This window comes from Camelus bactrianus, chromosome 32, assembly GCF_048773025.1.
Source record: "Camelus bactrianus isolate YW-2024 breed Bactrian camel chromosome 32, ASM4877302v1, whole genome shotgun sequence".
Taxonomy (NCBI): domain Eukaryota; kingdom Metazoa; phylum Chordata; class Mammalia; order Artiodactyla; family Camelidae; genus Camelus; species Camelus bactrianus.
In genome coordinates, this window is record NC_133570.1 from 5,164,509 (window position 1) to 5,183,886 (window position 19,378).

At 45.2% G+C, this 19,378-nt stretch overlaps 1 protein-coding gene across 1 annotated transcript in view; it reads right to left on the reverse strand.

Annotated features, from left to right (window-relative positions):
• DNAH10 (dynein axonemal heavy chain 10) overlaps nucleotides 1–19,378 on the reverse strand; it is a 120,652-nt gene that overhangs the window by 76,951 nt on the left and 24,323 nt on the right. The window contains exons 12-25 of the mRNA XM_074355938.1: nucleotides 18,801–18,971; nucleotides 17,100–17,276; nucleotides 16,174–16,299; nucleotides 14,934–15,106; nucleotides 14,351–14,502; nucleotides 13,640–13,804; nucleotides 12,841–13,048; nucleotides 10,640–10,796; nucleotides 7,451–7,927; nucleotides 7,179–7,337; nucleotides 5,411–5,527; nucleotides 5,169–5,271; nucleotides 4,520–4,698; nucleotides 1,196–1,407 (exon numbers count right to left, since the gene is read on the reverse strand). Of these exons, the coding sequence (XP_074212039.1) occupies nucleotides 1,196–1,407; nucleotides 4,520–4,698; nucleotides 5,169–5,271; nucleotides 5,411–5,527; nucleotides 7,179–7,337; nucleotides 7,451–7,927; nucleotides 10,640–10,796; nucleotides 12,841–13,048; nucleotides 13,640–13,804; nucleotides 14,351–14,502; nucleotides 14,934–15,106; nucleotides 16,174–16,299; nucleotides 17,100–17,276; nucleotides 18,801–18,971 (2,576 nt within the window). The remainder of the gene's footprint in view (nucleotides 1–1,195; nucleotides 1,408–4,519; nucleotides 4,699–5,168; nucleotides 5,272–5,410; nucleotides 5,528–7,178; nucleotides 7,338–7,450; nucleotides 7,928–10,639; nucleotides 10,797–12,840; nucleotides 13,049–13,639; nucleotides 13,805–14,350; nucleotides 14,503–14,933; nucleotides 15,107–16,173; nucleotides 16,300–17,099; nucleotides 17,277–18,800; nucleotides 18,972–19,378) is intronic.

A 19,378-nucleotide genomic window follows, 5' to 3' on the forward strand; every position in this document is an offset into this window, starting at 1 on the left:
AAAAAAATTTTCAAGAGAAAAATAAATATTTAAAAAATAAAAATAAAGATGACTAAGGGGGACTAAAAAATAAAGTAAATAAAAAATAAATACAACAGGGACCTTTAGCTGGAAGATGCTTCCTTCTAGCCAGCTGACCTTCGAGCTAGCTGAAGAATGGAGGGGTTAAGCTGGGTGTCCCAGGTACCTGGTCCCACAGAGACAAGATGGGCTCAGAACCCAGGTCACCGGGGCCCCAGGGCTGCCGGCACTTTGTTGAAAGATTACAGGTGTAGAAAGGTGCCAAGGATAAAACCAGCACCTGAGAGAGGCTTTCTCGCTGATGTCATCAGAATTGGAAGGGAACTGAAATGGGGGTGGCTTTCTCACTAAGTGGAATGAAGCCGTGATGCCACCAAATGGATCTGCCCTCCCTTTGGGAATTGTGATGGAGGAACAGGGAAACAAGTCAGGGAGACTGTAACTCCCAAGGCCCCTTCCGATCCCTGTCCGTGTGGCAAAGGATCACAGGCAAACGGGAGGCGAATGTCCTCCACGCCACCTCCCAGGACTGGCTATTCCATTAAAAATGAGCGAGACCTGCTCCGTCCAGTACGGCAGCTGCAGGTCCCGTGTGGCTACCGGGCATCTGATATGTGGCGAGTCCAATCTGAAATGTGCCGTAAGTGTAAAACACACGCCAGATTGCAACGGTTTGGGGTTTTGAGGGGTTTGAGTGTGTGTGTGACGTACTTTTTTAAGAAGAATGTAAAGTACCTTGTGAATAATGTTTTATATTGATTAATATTGAAATGATAATGTTTCGTAGATAATGGGCTGATTGAAATACACTGTCACCATGAATTCCACCTGTTTTCTTTTCCTTTTCCAATGCAGCCGCTAGAAATTTTTAAACTATATAGGTGGGTCGCATATTTCTACTGGATGGCGCAGATCTAGACCCCTTGTTGTTTTGTTTTGTTTTTTTAACCTTCAAATAAAGCAACTGCAAATGCCGCTACACCTGGCAGGTTTGTTTTTTTTTTTTAAATAGAAGAACCCTCGTGGCTGGTAATCTCATGGAAACTTTACATAGAAGCAATATTACAGAAACATTCCCCGCGTATTCCCAGCCCTGCGTTGCTACTGAAACCTTTCATTTCATCGTCAGAGCTAAGCAAGGACGTATGTGAAAGTAAAGGCCCCTCCCACAAACCTGTCTCTCAGAGCCTCGTGCTTCAGGTCAAGAAGTAAAGGAATCGAGTCTTTGAAGGCCTTCATTTTGGCTTCCAAATGGTAGGCCACTGATAAGTTTCGGACCTGCCGGGGCAGCTTTCTGAGCGCCTTGAGAAAACCTTCAATTCCTTCCTGGAGAAACTGAACATTCAGGTTGATCCAGAGAGTCTGAGACCACTCCTCCTTTGCAACCTGGAAATGGGTGAGAAAAAACCCCTTCAGCAAGGTGCCCGTGGAAACTTGGAGGTGGCTTGACCAGGAGAGCAAGTCCTTAACCCCTGGTCACACTCACTTCTCTCCAAACACCATCACCCATCTCCTCACAACCACCTCCGATTCACAAAGGATCGACTCCAAGGCTCTGAAACACAAGCAAAAGCATTCCAACTTTTTTAAGCCCTCGCAAATACAGTGCTGTCTCCGAGGATGTGTGGGATCCAAAAACATGTCTTCCTTTCCTTCAGGGAAAAGGGAGACGTAAGAAACCAGAAACAGAAGTTTTCATTTATTTTTTATACATTTTCTAATTTCTTATACAATTTCTAAAGGTTACGTTCCATTCACAGTTACAACAAAATATTGGCTATGTTCCCCACGCTGTACAACACAACCTTGAGTTTACCTTATAGCCGGTAATACCCAGCAGTCTGGACCTCTCCCCCCTCCGTGCCCCTCCCCCCTGCCCTCTCCCCGCTGGTCACCACTGGTTCATTCTCTATATCTGCGAGTCTGCTTTTTTGTTATATTCACTAGTTTGTTGAATTTTCTGAGATTCCATATATAAATTTTGATAGCATATAATATTTGTCTTTCTCTGTCTGAATTATTTCACTTAATATGATAATTTCTAGGTCCATCCATGTTACTGCAAATGTCATTATTTCATTCTTTTTTATGGCTGAGTAGTATTCGTGTGTGTGTGTGTGTGTGTACCACAACTTGTGATCCCAGCCTTTCCCACCTTCTCAAGCTCAGACATCACTCAAGCAAGTCTCCCCTCTCTCTCCTACCACCAGAATCTCGTCCTTACTGGGCCATTCCTATCAGTATCCAAACCCATGTTGTAATTCCTCCCATCTTAAAAAAAGAATCATCCTGACCCTGTGTCCCCTGCACCTACCATTCCCCATTTCTCTGCTTCCCTTTATAACATCAGAGAAGTCGTCTATACTTGGTGTCTCTAATTTCTCTCTCCCCGTTCTGTTTTCCCGGAACTTCACGGAGGATTAACTGGTATACAACAAACCGTCCACAGTTCGAGCGCGCAGTTTGGTAAGTTTTGGCACATGTGCACGCCTGTGAAACCCCACCGCAATCGACGTGTCGCCGCCACCCTCGATGGTCTCCTCCTCCTCTCTGTCATCGCCCTCTCCCACCCCTCTCCTTCCATCAGCTGACCACTATAAACTCGTCTGCGTGTTCTGGGATTTTATGTAAGTGGAATAATACAGCAAGCACACTTTCGTATCTCAGCACAAAGAGTTGCTTTTTTCTGGTTGCGGGGCGGGAGGACCAAGAGTTGGTCCTCTTCGTTGCCGAGCCCGCAGTGTCATTTACCCACTCACTTGTTGACGGGCATCTGGGTTGTTTGCAGTCTTGGGTGATCACAAATGAAGTTGCTATGAATATTCAGGTGGAAGTCTTTGCAGGGAGCTACGCTTTCTTTTCTCTTGGGTAATGCCTAGAACCCACTCCAATCAGGCTTCCACGGCCATCAGAACGTTCTTTCCAAGGTGGTGGATGGCCTCCGTGATGTGAAACCTCCGGTCCCTCCTCGCTCCTCTGCTTACTCCGTCTCTCAGCAGCATTTAATGCACCTGACAGTCCCAACCCCTCAAAACGCCTTCCTTACGTGGAGTCCGAGACATCGTCCCTTTGTCCTCCTGCTGCCTGGGCCTCTGCTCATTCTCCCTTCCTTTTGGGGTCTTCCTCTCACGGTATTTGATGTTGGAGCACCCCAGGCTCAGTCCTCGTTCTTCTGCTCTGTGCTCCCCAGTCCCGGGGTAACAGGCCCAATCGTGTCCCCCGTAATTCACGTCCTCCCAGAACCTCAGGATGTGACCACATCTGGAGATAAGGTCTTTGCAGGTGGAATTAGTTAAGATGAGATCAGGCTCATGAGCTGGATGGGCCCTAAACCCCACGACTGCACCAGGGAAAAAAACCTGCTCCTGATTCAGAGCCTTGCTCAAACGCCACCTCCCTGGGCCACCTCCTGCCTGCTCTGGGCTCTGTCCACCTTATTTCTATCACATATCAGAGCAGTATGGTGATTTGTCCGTGTGCCAGCATGATGGTTAGATTTACATGTCGACTGGGCAACGGGCTGCCCAGATGCCTGGTTCAGCGTTACCCTGGGTGTGTCTGCGAGGATGTTCTGGATGAGATCTCCACTTGCATCCGTAGCCTGAGTAAAGCAGGGGGCCCTCACCGCTGTGCGGGGCCCCGCCCAACCCGCTGAAGGCCTGGAGAGAACAAAGCTGAGTAAGAGAGGATTCACTCTCTGCCAGACCGCTGCGGGGCTGGGACACGGGGCTTCGTCTGCCTCCTAGCTCAGACTTGCACTGGAACAGCACTGTCCCTTCTCCCGGGTCTCCAGCTTGCCTGCTGCCCTGCTTGGGACTTCTCAGCCTCCCAGACTGCACGAGCCGATTCCTTCTTGTAAATCTCCCCGGTTCCTATTGGTTCCGTTGCTCTGGAGAAAACACACTAACACAGTCCGTCTCTCCTAAGGGTTCCAGGGACCGAATGGAAGATGCGTGTCCTCTCTGCACCTTGCTTTCCAACCAGCACAACGCTGGGCTCTAAAGAACTAACTGAACAGGTGGAGGAATGAATGAATGAGTGAGTGAGTGAATGAATGAATGAATTTGCACGGGGCACCCAAGTGACATAATATTTGCCACTTTTCATTTCAACTTCCAACTAAACCGTTCCCCTCCCACCTTAACCAAGCCCGGACCTCCAAACGGAGAGTCTTCTTTTTCGCTATTGTGGTAAAATACACAAAACATAGCATTTATCACTTTCACCATTTAAAAATGCACAATTTAGTGGCGTCCAGTACATTCACAACGAACATTAGGCAACCATCATCCCTGTCGAGTTCCCGAACTTCCTCAACACCCCAAAGGAAACCCCGGACCCATTAACTAGCACTCACGCCCCATTACCTCGTCCCAAGAGCCAAACTTTCTAGGAAATCCGCCCCCAGGCTCTCTGCCATTGTGGCCCCAAAGGCCGCCGGGCTTAATCAGCTCTTGCCCGCCCCTCAGTGAGACCCAGCCTGCGGGGGGACACTGACCTTGAGTCCTCCATAGAGCTCGTAAATCGTCTTCAGGCCGCTCATTTCCTTCTGCACTTTAAGCAGCTCTGGGTGCGTTGTAATTGGAAGGTCGAAAAGCTTCTCCGCATTAGCCAGCTCCTGACGGTTCTTCTCGTGTTTCATCACCTCTTTTTCAAACGTGGCTAAGAGTTCCATACCTGGTAAGCACGTAAACGCGTAGACAAATGAATGCGTGCCATTTTAAGGGATACGAAATCCTGAACAACGTGCGAAAACTATCGTATCATCCACAGAAGCCAAGCCAGCTGGGAAGACGAGTGCAGAATTAACAGACTTGTGTCTCGCTGTCATTCTAACTACAACCAGTTCCACCTGTGAGCTCCTCCCGCTAGAAAATTCTGTCTCTTGCGTGTTCTTCCTCTAAGTGGTCTCAACCTGGGCTGCGTGTTAGAATCCCCATGGGGGCTTTTTAAAACTCTTCATGTCCAGGACGGTGGAGTCAGAGCATTTGGATCTGGCCACCAGGTAGCCGTGGTTTCTGGAGATCCCCACGGTGAACACAGGGTACAGGCAAGGTTAAGGACCACAGCTCCACTCTTTCTTCCCATAAAATTCTTAAGCAGAACATATTCAGATACCTCAGTAAGATCCACAGGTATCGTCTTACCTGTATCAAGGTCTTCACCAACCGAACCAGGGCCTTGACGATAAAAACGTTTTGCGAAATCCTCTATCTGTTGCCTGTAGTTTAATATTTCGCCACGAGTGATCTGAGAAAAGCAGAGTTGCGTTCATTTAGCCCAGTGAAACCGACACATTGTAACTGACTGAACTTTAATTAAAAAAAAAATTTAGCCCAGTGGATGTCTTTCAATACCCTTACTCAGAAAGTGAGACATTTAAAGGTACCTCCGTGAAAGTTCTCTTTATGCCCCCCAGCGCGTGCTCCACATTCACCGAATCATTAAACAGATTCAACCACATGCTCTCAATCTTGTCAACCAGTTCTTTCTCGGCATCAGGAGGCTAATAAAAAAAAAAAAAAAAAAAACAGAACAAATAATAAAGGATCAACAATTTGGAACTGAAATTTCTGGTCAAAGCTACTGCCCCGGGGACTTCTTGCTTCTGGTAACCAAATGCTAGGCCATTTGAACCCACAGAGGGAAATACAAAAAAAAAAGCTGGTTGAATTATACAAATTAGATTTTCATAATTAAAATAAAATCAGGAGAAAATAAGTTTTAAAAATAGATAACATAGAGAAAGAAATGACCTAGAGAGACAAGCCGTTCATAAAGTAAAGCCCAGCTTCAAATCAACTTAACCTCTGATGAAAATAAAGTTATCTTGACTTGCTAACACACCCAGCTGTGCTGTCAGAAGCAAAAGCAAATTTCCTCTGATGAAATGTAACATCATCTGAAGCCTCCGATTCTCTCTACAATTTGTCCTACACGATGTCCAGAACTCAATCAGAAATAACAGGAAGATAAGGATACAAATTACTTGAAGGAAACCAAGAGATATAGACAAGATAAGCAGACAGTAACGGAGTTCTAAGACACAGAAGTTTAAATAATTTTACTGAACAGAATAAAGAAAACCAAAGACGAAAATGAAATTTTTGACTTTATTTTAATTATAAAAATATAAATTTTGCATACTGTGCATTTTTCTCTTTCTTTTCTTTTTTTTTTTTTCATCTTTGGAGGATGCTAGGAAACCAGTTTATTATTCTGAAAACATGTAAATACAGGCAAGAATCCAAGATTGAACCTGCCCTTGTTCTATAAACTGTATCACAGGGTAAACACATAGTTTTTAAGGAAAGGAACAGTTTCTCTTCTTTTTTTTTTTTTTTTTCCTTGCTGTATGACTGACCTACGATACTATATTAGTTCCAAGTGCACAACATCGTGATTTGCTATTTCTATACATTACAAAATGATCGCCACGGCTGTGCCCTTCTCTGAAGAGACGATCTCTAGCGTTCAGCCAAGGCTCCTGCTCAGTGAAGGTGTGGGAGCCCTCAAGCAATGTAAGTGCTGAAATGCACATTTTATGCAATACACATTAACGGCTTGTAACAGCTGCGTGTTTCTCCCTTCTAGCCTGTTTTTCCGGTTGATTCTTTTTGTGAGTTATGTGATGCACAGCACACAAAATTTTGCATACACTTTCAGGGAGATCCCAGATCCCCTCAAACTCATCCTCGGACTTCTAGAGGTCCTTAAAACCCACATTTAACAGCCCTAAGTAAAGGTAATTGAAGTATTATCTGCCACCAGTTTCTTTTATGTCTTATTCCTCTCCCCGATCCATTTCTCCCTTTATCATTTTGCAATAGCCTTCTATTTATTAAAGAAAATTAGCATCAAAAAAAGAAAGGAAGAAAGAAAAGAGGGAAAATCAAACCAAAATGAGGTGCAGATACAGACTGGTCTACAAAAAAAATTTTTTAAATAAAAAAAAAAAATACTATTTGAGCCATGCAAGATCAAGCAATAACCCCTAAGTTTTTAGTATTTTAAATAACCATGGGGTTGCTTTACTTTCACATTTTATTACTTAAAATCATAAACAAATCCATGGCAGTCCATTTCAGAAGGATTTCTGAAAAGGGTCTTAGAATTCAACCCAACTGTAAAATGCTCAAGAAAAAGAGCTGGCTTACAAAGAAGTTGTACATCATCATGGTGCGGTACCGCTCCTGCACATCCCGGTACCTTAGCTCCATGACTAAGGATTTACTTCTAATTTCTGCGATGGTTGCAAGGACAAACTTGAGATCTTCAAGGGTACTGGGGCTCTTCTTCAGGTTTTTGGCCAAGAACTGTAAAAAGAAAAGTTCTGCTAAATAAACCCAGGGGGGAACAAAACCCAGCACCGAATGAAGCCCCTGACGATCATGGAAAGGGGTTTTAACGAAGCCCAGTGGCCCACTACCTCCATCTCTTCATGCAGGTTATGCAGCTCCTCTTTGGCCGACTCGTTGAGGAGTCTCCCCAGGGAAAACACCCAGGACCTGGCGCTTTCCTGGACTGTGTGCGCCAGGGGGCCCAGCTGGAGCCGGACGCAGTGCTCATCCTTGATCAGAGGGTGGCGCATCACTTCAGAGGCGATCCTGGTATAGAACTGCAGCTTCTCATCATAAGCCACGCAGGGAGGTTTCTTGGCGGCAAATCTCTCCATCACGATGGCTTTGTCCAATTTCCAGAGCGGTCGATACCGCTTCCATTTTTGCAGGTACTTCATAAGGTTGACCAGAATCCTGTGGACATTTTGGGGGATCATAACGGCTTGCTCAATTATCTGAGGGTCCTGCGAAATGTCACTGTAAAAGCTGATGATGACAAGTTCTTCTTCCTCGCCCTTCTGAGGGGGGCATTCTATGCAGCTGCCGTTCATCCAGCGCACAAAATTCTGGCAAAATAAGAATCGGGGGAAAGACAGTCCTTTAGTACTGATTTTTGCTTCCTATGTTTATATCATATTCAGTAATAAGTCTTGCTAGTAAGGGATATCACTTTATTATTAATAAATGGTGCTACATGGCAAAAAATTACCACTGTCCTTTGTTCCTCCCATTAAGAGACTTTTGCCTACTGATAAACTTGTCTATTGTGGAGACCTGTTTTCCTGCCCTGGGCTAGCTGTGACTTAACGAACAGATAGGTGAAGCGGCATTATGAAGGTCCAAGCCCAGGGCTCAAGCAGCCCAGTAGCTTCCACTCTCATGTTCTTGAAACCTTGCAACCACCAGATGAACGAGCCCGAGCCAGCCTACCAGATGAGGAAAAGCCATGCCCAGGAGAGCCAAGGCGCCCAGCCAACAGCCAGCCAATTGTCTGACATGTGATTGAGCACAGCTAAGTCTGGATGCGTAAAACAACATTAGTTTCCGTATTTGCAGATGAAAAAACATACAGTCAAGCAAAGTGACTCCCCAGGGTCCCAGAGCAAATCTGTTCATTGGACACCTCCCTGCCACACGGTCAAGAGCCTCTGATCTTTCAAGCGTGGTTCATCAGCAATCGATGGGCGGTTACACGTAACATCTCCGGGTGAACTGCCGTGCGGCCATCTGAAGAGTGGGAATAACACCAGCTACTAATCCTATAGCTCACTGTGGTACTAACACCAATGTCGATAACGTTTATTTAGAGCTACTGAGTGCCAGGCACCGTGTGATGCTCTCTACACGTTACCTCATTGAATCCTCCCAACAGCTCTAGAACACGGATCGTATTATCATGTCCACCTAACAGATGAGGTCATTAGATCCTGGTTAAAAACTTATGTTCCTTGTTTCCAGTCATGAAAGATGGATCCTGAAGCTCAAATAGTGTAATTAAGCATCTTAATAAGTCACTGAGACATAATTTTTTTCTTGCAGAAAGTTTGGTTAATGAGCTACATTTCCAACATCTCCCAAGAAGATAGGTAAGTATTTTTTTCACTTCAAAGAAAGCATTTATGAAGATAAAATAACAGCCTTCACCAAAAAGCCTCAAACCCACCTACGAAGGGGTGGGGCGGGCAGTAACTTGGCATGAAATATTACGGTTAATATCCATAATGCTTCACAGAGAATCTTTCCTATATATTTACCCCTTGGAAATTATTTTGTCTTCCAGTTCAAAGGCTCGGTAATGTAACACCTACAAGTGAAGAGAGTTTATATGACAGAGACTTAATAAATAAGTTCTTTGCACAGATTATAAAATATGTGCAAACTGTTGATTAATTTCCAAGTACAGTGAAATGAAATTCCCTATTTGTAACATACACACTTAGTTTTATGCTAAAAAAAAATGCCTGAAACACATTTGACTTCCTGAACCAAGTAAAGAGAAAGACATTAGTGTCCTGAGGGGGTGTGACATCTCTTATCCACAAAGATGGCCCTGCTTTCCCAGTGTTGGTCAGACATAAACTTTGGGTTATTTGCCAACAGACATTCACTCGACGGGCATTGGCTGAGAGCCATATATGAGATGCTGCTCGAGGTGCTGGGGATTCAAAAGTGAGCAGACGCTCCAAGTCTGCAGCCTGCATTCTAGTGGCATGAGATGGTCAAAGGATAAATGAGCCAGTAAACATATAAGAAAAGGTCAGGTAGTGCAACGGACCAGGAGCAAGAGGGAGCAGGGTTAGATGGTAGAGAAGGACCAGAAGGACCATAAAGGCCTGGAGGCGGAAGGTTCCAGGCAGGGGGAAGAGTTGGTGTCACCACTCCGGGGAGGAGCTGCTGTTACCTGCTGGAGGGGCGTTAGGCTGGAGCACAGCAGGGCGGGTAGAGGCCGGAACCGATCAGAAAGGGAGGCAGGTGCCAGATTGTGGAGGGGGCCTCCCAGCCCAGAGGAGGAGTTCGGATTGTGTTCTAAGTGCCGTGTGAGGTCCCCAGGGGCTTTTACACCAGGGATGAGACGAAATGATTCAAATTTTTCACGGATAATCCTGAACACCTGTGGTGGGGAACGGCTTGGAGAAACATCACTGCAACGTCCAGGTGAGGGATGAGGAACTCGGGATGGTCTGGTAACGTGGAAAAGGAGAGAAGAGCACAGACCGGAGGCGTGCTTGGGAAGCGAGTCAACCAGACTTACCGATGGGCTGGATGCGGGTGGACGGGAGGAAAGAGGAATCGGGGATGGCTCCCAGGTTTTAGGCGCAAGCACCTCGGTTGAAGCTGGTGCCGTTGCCTGAAGCAGGGAAACTGGAGCAGGACCAGGTTGCAAGGCAGGAAACCAAGAAATCCCATCTTGGACACACCAAGTCTAAGGTCCAAGGGGAGACAGCCAGAAGGCAACTGACTAGAAAAGCGTGCAGTGTAGGAGAGGGGTCTGCGCTGGAGACGGAAATGGGGCGATCGTCTCCAGAGGGGTGGTATTAACAGCCCTGGGACTGGTCATGAGTATGCAGGAAACAGAAGAGAGGAGAAAGGGGAGACAGCATCGAGCCTTGGGACCCTCCAAATTTTCGAGATTCACAGAAGAGGAGCCAGGAAGAGACTAAAACCATCTGGACGAAGGACAGAGTGGGGCCCATGCTCTTGACCTCCTGGGTGACTCGCCGTCCACGGCCGGCGGGCCCAGCCCTCCGGGACGAGGGCACACACATCTCAGCCCTTACCTTGGTGATCTCCACACAGTTTCGGACGCAGTGGACGCACATTTTGTCGATCTCATTTGCGTTGGGATGCAGAATGATCTCGGGCGCCGTCAAAATGGTTTCCGTTTGGAACAAAGGGACATTTCCGAGGATTAAAGAATTAAAAGACTGCAGATTCCTAGGAGGGGTTAATAAAACCAGACTCAGTCCTCACCAGAGTGAAACATATCGGACAATGGATGAAAATGGCTAGAATTGCGGATGTCACGTGTAAAAAGCCTACAACGCGGACTAGCACATCCTAGGGTTGTGATGGACAGTTTGGGGTGAGTTTCACCACAGATCCTTTTGTTTTGGCCAACATTTTACAAAGAGTTCACTTCTACTTTGGGGAAGTGATTACACATTAGTTGGAAGATACCGAAGCTGCTGGACTCTGGTGCAGGAAAAATGAACACGCACATCCCCGCTCTGTCCTTTCCAACATCAAGTCAGGGGTGACGCTCTGGGATGGAACACTTCGTTAGCCTGCAAGCAGGCCTCCCTGGTCCCCCATCCCCAACCCAATTCAGTACTCCCTGCACCAGAGAGAGTGTTTACAACATGTAACTCCTCTCTGTCTCTCTCTCTCTCTCCTCCTCTCTCAATGGCTCCCATGGCTCTCAGAATAAAGTGCAAGCTCCTTCCAGGCTCCTTGTCTGGCCCCATCTGCCTCCTCAGCTTCCTCTCCTGCCCTCTCCCTCCACCCTCCTCGCTCCCTCCTTCTGTTCCTCCCACGGGGCCTCTGAGGCTTCACACCAGCCTTTGTCTGCCCCAGAAAGCGCCTCCCCTTCTAGCCTGCACCTTATCTCCAGAGCTCCCCTAAAATGTGGCCTCTCTGGGGCCTTTCTTGACCCCTCCAGTTACAACAGCCCTGCCATTCTCTCCCCGGAACATTATTCTGCTTTATTTCTTTAAGACAGAAAACATCTTGGTTATTTGTGTTTCCTTGAGTCTTGCCACTCTCTCTCCTACGAGGATGGAGAAACTCCAGAAAAACAGGCGTTTTGTCTGGTCCAGTGCCTGGCATATGGCAGGCTCTAATAAACCTCTAAATGAATGAACAAGTGGATGGATGAATGGATAAATTGATGGGTGGATGGATGGATGGATAATGGATGGAGGGATAAATGGATGGATGGATGGTTGGATAGATGGATGGATAATGGATGGATGGATGGACCCAGGGCAAACATAGCATATTAGAAAGGGAAACACTTGGGAGGAGCTCCTTTAAGAGTCTAAGTTAGATGAAACATTAAAAAAAAAATAAATGAAATATGTAGAAAACAGATTTGTTTAAAGGATCAACTCAGCAAAGTTTGTAAAACTGCATCTGGGGAACAAGAAGACCAAGGATTTTATTTTTATGTATTATGTATTTATTAATGCATTATTTCAAAGTGGATTCTAGCAGGTCACAAGAATAGTTTAACTGCAGTAAGAAACCCTAAAATCACTGTGGGATAAAATAAGAAAAGAAGAAAACACTAATCAGGAGCAGTTTGGCAGTGATACTGGCCCACGTTCACATCTTCTTCCTACTAGATGTGTGGCCTTAGTAGGCAAGTTACTTAACCTCCCGATAGTCTGTGTCTTCATCTATAAAATGAGGATGAGAACTATTAAAGAGCGTAATATGAGTCTGGTGCAGGGTAAGCTTTCATACAAGTAAACTTTAAAAATAGAGAATCAAGAATGAGACTGAAAATATAAATCATAAATGCCTATGTACTTGCTGCTTTAGGCTATAAACTTGGTTCTGAGTTTCCTAGTGGCCACAGAGAAAAGGGAAAGCGATGGAGTCAACAATTCATAGCGTCCATACCATTTCAAAGCAAAACAACAAAAAAATGAAAGAGAAAAAAGAAAAAGAGAAATACTTCCTCAGGAGGCTAAGATCAGAAAAGAAATCAGAGAAATTTTCTCCAGAATTCTTCAGAAAGAAGATGTGTGATGAAATGAACACTGCCCTTGACAATGGCAACAGTGATGGATTTCAAAGGCTGGTTTCTTAGGATGACCCTAAGCCGATGTGATGTGGCACCCTTTGGCCAGAAAGCAGACCTACTGTCCAGCTGACTTTTATTCTGTACCTCGTGGCCCCTCTTTAACTATTCATGTGTGTAAAATATTTTAATCTACGCATGCTGTCTTTAAAACATACCACATGATGAACTTACTTCAGGATGAGCTTTGTCAAGACCTCATAAATTCTGTTTTCCCAGTACTCGTAGTAGGAGGCCAGCTTGGGGGCCTTGCCCGTGTTGGTGTGGACGATCAGCCCCTCGACTCTGGTCAGTAGAGGCCCGACAGCAAGATACCACCTGACCATGTGGTCCACATCTTTGGCCCTTTCTCGTTCAATGTACTCAAAGAATTCCTTCACGCCTGTAGTGAGAGACAAGTGTCACAGTCCTTCATTGGAAAAGACATTACTCAAAAAGCAACCCAAACAGTAGCTGTATATTTTGGGAATACAAAAGCAGCCTCTAACCTCGACCGAAAGCAGAAAACAAGTCAACACCACCCAGAGCACGATGCATCCCAAAGCAAACACTACGTGACAACATGGAAAAAAATGTCAAGTGGGCACGTTATGTCTTTGGGAGATCTGGCTGGGCTTGTGTTGCTTGCTGACAAGTCCCGAATTCCTCGCTGACTAGTCCAAGACCGCTGAAAACATCCTGCTTGAACAAGTAAATGTGAGCCCACAGAAGCACAGCTCACCTGACTGTTACAAAGCTATGGACAAAAATCCTACTGACTTTCACAGACTCAGGAATCTGTAAATCCAAGCAACACGTAAAACACGACAAAAAATACGAATCACCCATGATCTCTTCAAATAAATGCCTGAGATTGTTAGGCATGGTTTTGCTCCATTCCAGGAATGTGTGTGTGTGTGTGTGTGTGCACAATCATGACCAAAAGGCTTTTTTCACTCCTTCCATAATCAAAGATACAAGAAGTGAGATCTACCTGGGAGTTCCTCCTCACTTTTAGGTGCTGGGTATTTAAAGAGATTTATGGACTCTATTAAGGTAAGTCTGGAAGAAATGTCATCTGCGTTCTTATGAATCTGGTGGACAAGAGACTCGAATTTCCCAATGGCCCGTTTGCACCGAGTGATGTAGTCAGCAATACCTTCAGAAAAAAAAAAAGAAAGAAAGATACTTGGCTTTCAACTCTTCCTTTCCATTCCCCTCCCACCAACATCTGCAATGCTAGTGCTGGCTTCCTTCCACAGCAAGGACCTGCTCATTGCATCCCCTTGGGTCTCTGAGGTGACAAAGATACACCTGGTCCCCAGGGACTGGAACAAGCAGCCCTGTGCTCAGAACCAACCAGGCGATATATTTCTTCTGTCAGATTCCAGCATAATCATATCTGAAGCACCATGGGGCGAAAAAGGAGGTCCCACCCTCTTGTCTTCTCACTGCCATGGCAACCTGAACCCTCCACTCTATGCCATCCCGTCTACCGTCTCCTTTGTCCTGCTGCTTGGAAAAGTAAACTAGAGCCTTGAGATGAATTGCAGGTTCGCACACAGTGTACTTGACTGATGACCAAAGCGTATTTGCTAACCATGGCTATGTACATACAAAAAATGATAATTCAATGAAAACAATTCAAAAGAATGATTTTTGCATCCTGAAGTCTAAAACGTAACAGATAGATGAATTATATTACCTAGCGAGTTCCAGTTTAACCTCTTATATCCAGACCTAAACACTCTCACTAATTCCTGGGAGTGGTCGTCAAGGAGAAGAGACTCTGCCTCATTTAACGTTCCCATGAGCCTGTGATAATGGTCCAACATACGCTGTATCCCATCCGTGTACCTGCACGTGATGGGAAAGTAATCGACATGAGAGAAGTACCATGGAGCTCATAAAAAGCCTGATGATCTTATGTAAAGTTTACAAAAGACCATGACCCAGCCTGAAAATGTAAAACAATGCCACTCTTCCTACTAACTTCCTTTTTTCTTTGGAAAATATTGGTTACTTTTTACTTTAAAAAATGTTATGTAGGCTACCATGTAATACATTTGTCATTGCTATTTTTAGATGAATGAATAAATACATATTTTAAACATTTCTTAGTTTTCGTTTCTAATGTGACAAATACAAGGAGTTATAAAATCCCCCAAAATGAAAGCTTCGGCATGCGTAGGGGGGTGGTGGGGGGAGGGTCTCAATAATTTGAAAGTGTGTAAATAGACCCCAAGACCAAAAAGATTACCACTGATTTCAGAGAAAAATCTTTTTACCTAAGAAATTTGTCCTCCTGGAGGGCGACGTTCCTTGCTAATTCGGGGACAGGGAATCCCAGCTGTTCCAAGTACTTTGCTTCGTTGATAATCTCCCTGAGAACCGGTGAAAAGTTGATTACAAAAACAGCCCCCTTGTCAGAGTTCAGGGCATCCTCGGCACTGGAAGAAGTCTGGGGAAGAAACGGTATTTCGTAAGCTTGGGAGGGGCGTCCGAGAAGCAATCAGATCAACACAACTCAAGTTAAACGTGTATTTGAAAAAGACCAGTGGGGTGGGGGGTTGGGTTACAGCTCAGTGGTGGAACCCATGCCTAGCATGCACAAGGTCCTGGGTTCAATCCCCAGCACCTCCATCAGAAAGTAAACAAATCAACCTAATTACCTACCCCCCAAAAAAACAAACAAAAAAATAGTTTAAAAAATAACAACTTTAAAAATTTCTTTGAAAAAGGAAAAAAAAAGACCAACGGAGGGTCCCTGATGCCCTGACAGACTGGGGAGCTGGCCAGAACTAGCTAGCATCCGCATTTTGTCTGGTAAGCAGAATTTTTAAAGAATTTGATTTAATCACCCAAGTTTTTGAAGACGGGGCGAACTGCACATAAAAATCCAGAATTCTGGTTTCCCTCGAAAAGTTGGCAAAGCTGACAATAAATGGCAAGACAAGACTGGAACTGGGGAGCGGCTTTCCCTCTCCACAGGGCTGAGCCGTCCGGTTCCCCGTGGGCCCCACCGGGCCACTTCCCTCACTTTGGTACCTGCTTTGCCACTTCAGAGACGGAAGACCCAGAACCACCCGGCCCGGGTCCTGCCTCCCCCACAGCTGGTATGTATTTACTGAGCACTTGCTCCGTACCAGGAGGAAGCACGTGAAATGGCATTTCTCTGCAGGTTAAAAACGGTCCACGGTCGGCTGTTTCACATGTGCTTCACCTAATATTTTGCCTGTTTATGTCAACTGATCTGACTCAATTTACAAACACGGTCACTGAGGCCGAGAGTTAAGCCACTCGCCCGAGGAGTCAGAAGGACGGCCTGATGCCAGCCCGTTTCTGGACCATGACACTCTCCATCTCTTCCCTCTCTGCCTCTCTCCTCTCCCTGGTCAACCTCTGCCCTTCTTGGTCTTTAATCGTGGAAACATCTCTCAAGTGTCTACACATCAAACCTCAAGGGAACAGCAGACACCATCGTCTTACGTGGCCGCCGTCGCCTGGGACAAGATCTGGGAGACGCACCTTAGTAAGCAGACTCTTCTTCATCAGAGTCGGCAGGACCTGCTCTGTGGTCTCTCTCCACTGCTCGTACTTTTTATTTTCGTAGTCTTTCATCGTCCGACCCACTTCCAAATATTTTTGTTTTACCTATCAAAGAATTCAGGCAACTGTCATTTTGTCCTTGGAAATAACATTTTATCCTCTCTCTTTAAAAAAAAAAACTATCTGTTAACACAGTTTGCAAAAGGAAAGAGGCTGACATGCACAAATGTTGGAGGGTTTGTCTGCCGCGGGTGTGGCTTGAAATTTAGGCTGATTATCATTTGGTGCAGCCCAGGAGCTGCGAACGAAGGAACTCAGAAAGAAAGATGATGCTTCGTGACATGTGAAAAACACAAGAAATTCCCATTTCAGCTTCCATAAAGGGAGCTGTCCTGGAACACAGCCACGCCTGTTCATTTACACGTTACCTGTGGCCACTTTCTTGCTACAATGGCAGAGTTAAGTAGTTGCAGTGGAGATCGTGTGACTCACAAATGCATAAAATATTTACTCTCTGGACCTTTAAAGGAAAGGTTTGTCCTCCCTTGTGATATAACAGCCAGAAATCCATGGGTGGGGAAGGGGCCGCGTTATCAGAAAGCTGGTGGCCACCCTCTGGAGAGGCTGAAGACCAAGGTCAGGGGGAAGACAGCACAGGTATGGAAATGCCAAAGAGAAAGGACACAAAAAGTAGTCTTGAATGACAGAGCCCTGAATCAGGGACCACAGGAAAGACCTAAGTGGCAGACGTGGATTTGAAATCGAGCTGCTTCTCTACGTAACCCACTCCATGTTGGCAGCCACCTGGACGTCAGGACCCTCCCGGGACACTGTCAGTGAGCCCTGCCCACCTAGAATCAAACCGCAAAATACAAAAGGGGACAGTTCCAGCGGAAGCAACCCACTTCTCTTCCTCGATCGCTGTCCAGTATCTCCTCTACTTCTTGAAATCTGAGGATGGTGTGCTTGATCCGGAAGAACAGGGACCGTTCCCAGTAGATTGCACCTGCTACCGGCGGGTGGTTCTTGTACAGCGGTGGGTTGTCAAGGTTCTGAACAAAGATCTTGTTAATGATGTCAATCTGCAAAGCAACCAAACGTGTTCCGTAAGCCACAAGCACCAGCATGAGAGCCAAGAAAGGCTGGACTTGAGATTTGTATCTTTAAAGAAATGGACATGGACTGTCAAGAGATATTCTCAGGGACAGAACAGTGCTTTTCTTACTGACTATTTACTACTTTTTCTTATACTCTGCAGTAATTATTTGTTTGGTTTTAACATATGCAATGATCCAAACTGCCTTATAATTATAGTACAATCATTTGACTGGCTTACTGAAAATTCAGAAATGTTCCAGACATGACTGATGGTCAGGCCTGCATTGTGTGTGTGTGTGTGTGTGTGTGTTGCGTGCGCGTACATGGGCCACTGAGATTTTACAATTATTTGTTATATAATATTTCTTAAATTGTGGTAAAATCTGCATGGCATAAAATCTACCATCTTAACCATTTTTCAGGTGTACATTTCAGTGGCATTAAGTACATTCACACTGTTGTGCAACCATCACCACCATCCAGCTCCAGAACTCTTTTTTCATCTTGTAAAGTTGAAACCCTATCCCTATCAGACACAATAACTCCCCATTTCTCCCCTCCCCCAGCCCCTAGGAACCACCATTCTACTTTTCTGTCTCCATGACTTTGACTGCTCTAAGCACCTCACATAAGTAGACGCACAGAGTATTCATCTTTTTATGACTGACTTATTTCAATTAACATAAAGCCCTCAAAGTTCATCCATGCTGTAGCACGTCAGAACTTCCTTCCTTCTTAAAGCTGAATAATATCCCATTTTATGGATAGACCACATTTTGTTTATCCATCTGTCTATCAGCGGACACTTGGGTTATTTCCAGCTTTAGACTGTTGTTAATGGTGCTGCTATGAACACTGATGTTCAGATATCTCTTCGAGATTCTGTTTTCAATTCTTTTAGGTATATACCCAGACTGGAACTGCTGGATGATATTGCCTGGGCCTGCATTTTAAAATAAGCATTTCACACTCTCATGTGTGTTAGGTGTCAGGGGCAAAACAATGTCTCCCCAGTAATGGTCCTGATCCCCAGAACCTATGACTGGGTCATGTTATATGACAAAGAGGAACTAGGCAGCAGAGGAAGTGAAGGTCAGCAATCAGCTGACCTTAAAGTAAGGAGATTATCCTGAATTATCTGGGTGGGTCCAATCTATAACAAAGGTCCTTACAACGGATGGGACACAGACACAGGGTTACACTTGCACAGGGTTAGCGATGACTCCTGTTACACCTTTACCAGGGTTATCGCCACCACTAACACACGGGGCCCATCACAACGTGAGGCATGTCATACTGTACTTGATCAACTCTTACGGAACGTCTCTGCTAAACAAACAAAGCCACTTCGTTCTGGTTTTCTGTCCTGGTTACGTGACAGGCTTACTTGGGAAAAATTCCAGTTTCTCTGAATTTAGATGAGAAAGACAGATAGCGGTGTGACCCATTTGTTAACACATTGCCAAGTGTGTTTTCACCGCTACAGTGGCCATAGATTTTTCAGTTACCTCTTTACAATACTGTGCAAGGATATCGTTAAATTTCATCATCATTTGTCGGTTAATAGCCTCCCGTGAACGAATATGCTTGAACTTTAAAAGCATGTCAAATGCTGCTTCAGCAGATCGAAGCGTCTTAAAAGATTCATCGATAAAATTTTTTGCTTCTTTCTCAATAACCTGCACCAAAAAAAGGGCAAGAACAAAAAGCTCTTAGGACCCTGTAATTTTCCTGCAAGAAATGAAATAGTAAGAAATAAGCAAAAAAATAAAATCAGTGCCTTAAGAAGGGTCTCCCCTGTGCTTTAGTGGAAGCTAGTGTCCAGTTAAAAAGGGCCGGCCACACTGGTTTTCTGCTCTTTCCTCCACCAGTTCAAAATGATAGGAAAGGAATTGTTTTTAAGTATTAACTCATGTAGACAAGGAAATGGGAGAGGAAACAATGGCAGAGGAGACAGTTCAGGAATTTTTAGAAGGAGGGTAACTGACTTTATAGAAGGCAGAGAATTACAACTAACCCTTGCAAGAGGCAGGGGCACCTGTCTGTTCCCATGAAAACCTCTGGGAGGCTGAGCATTTGGGGGCAC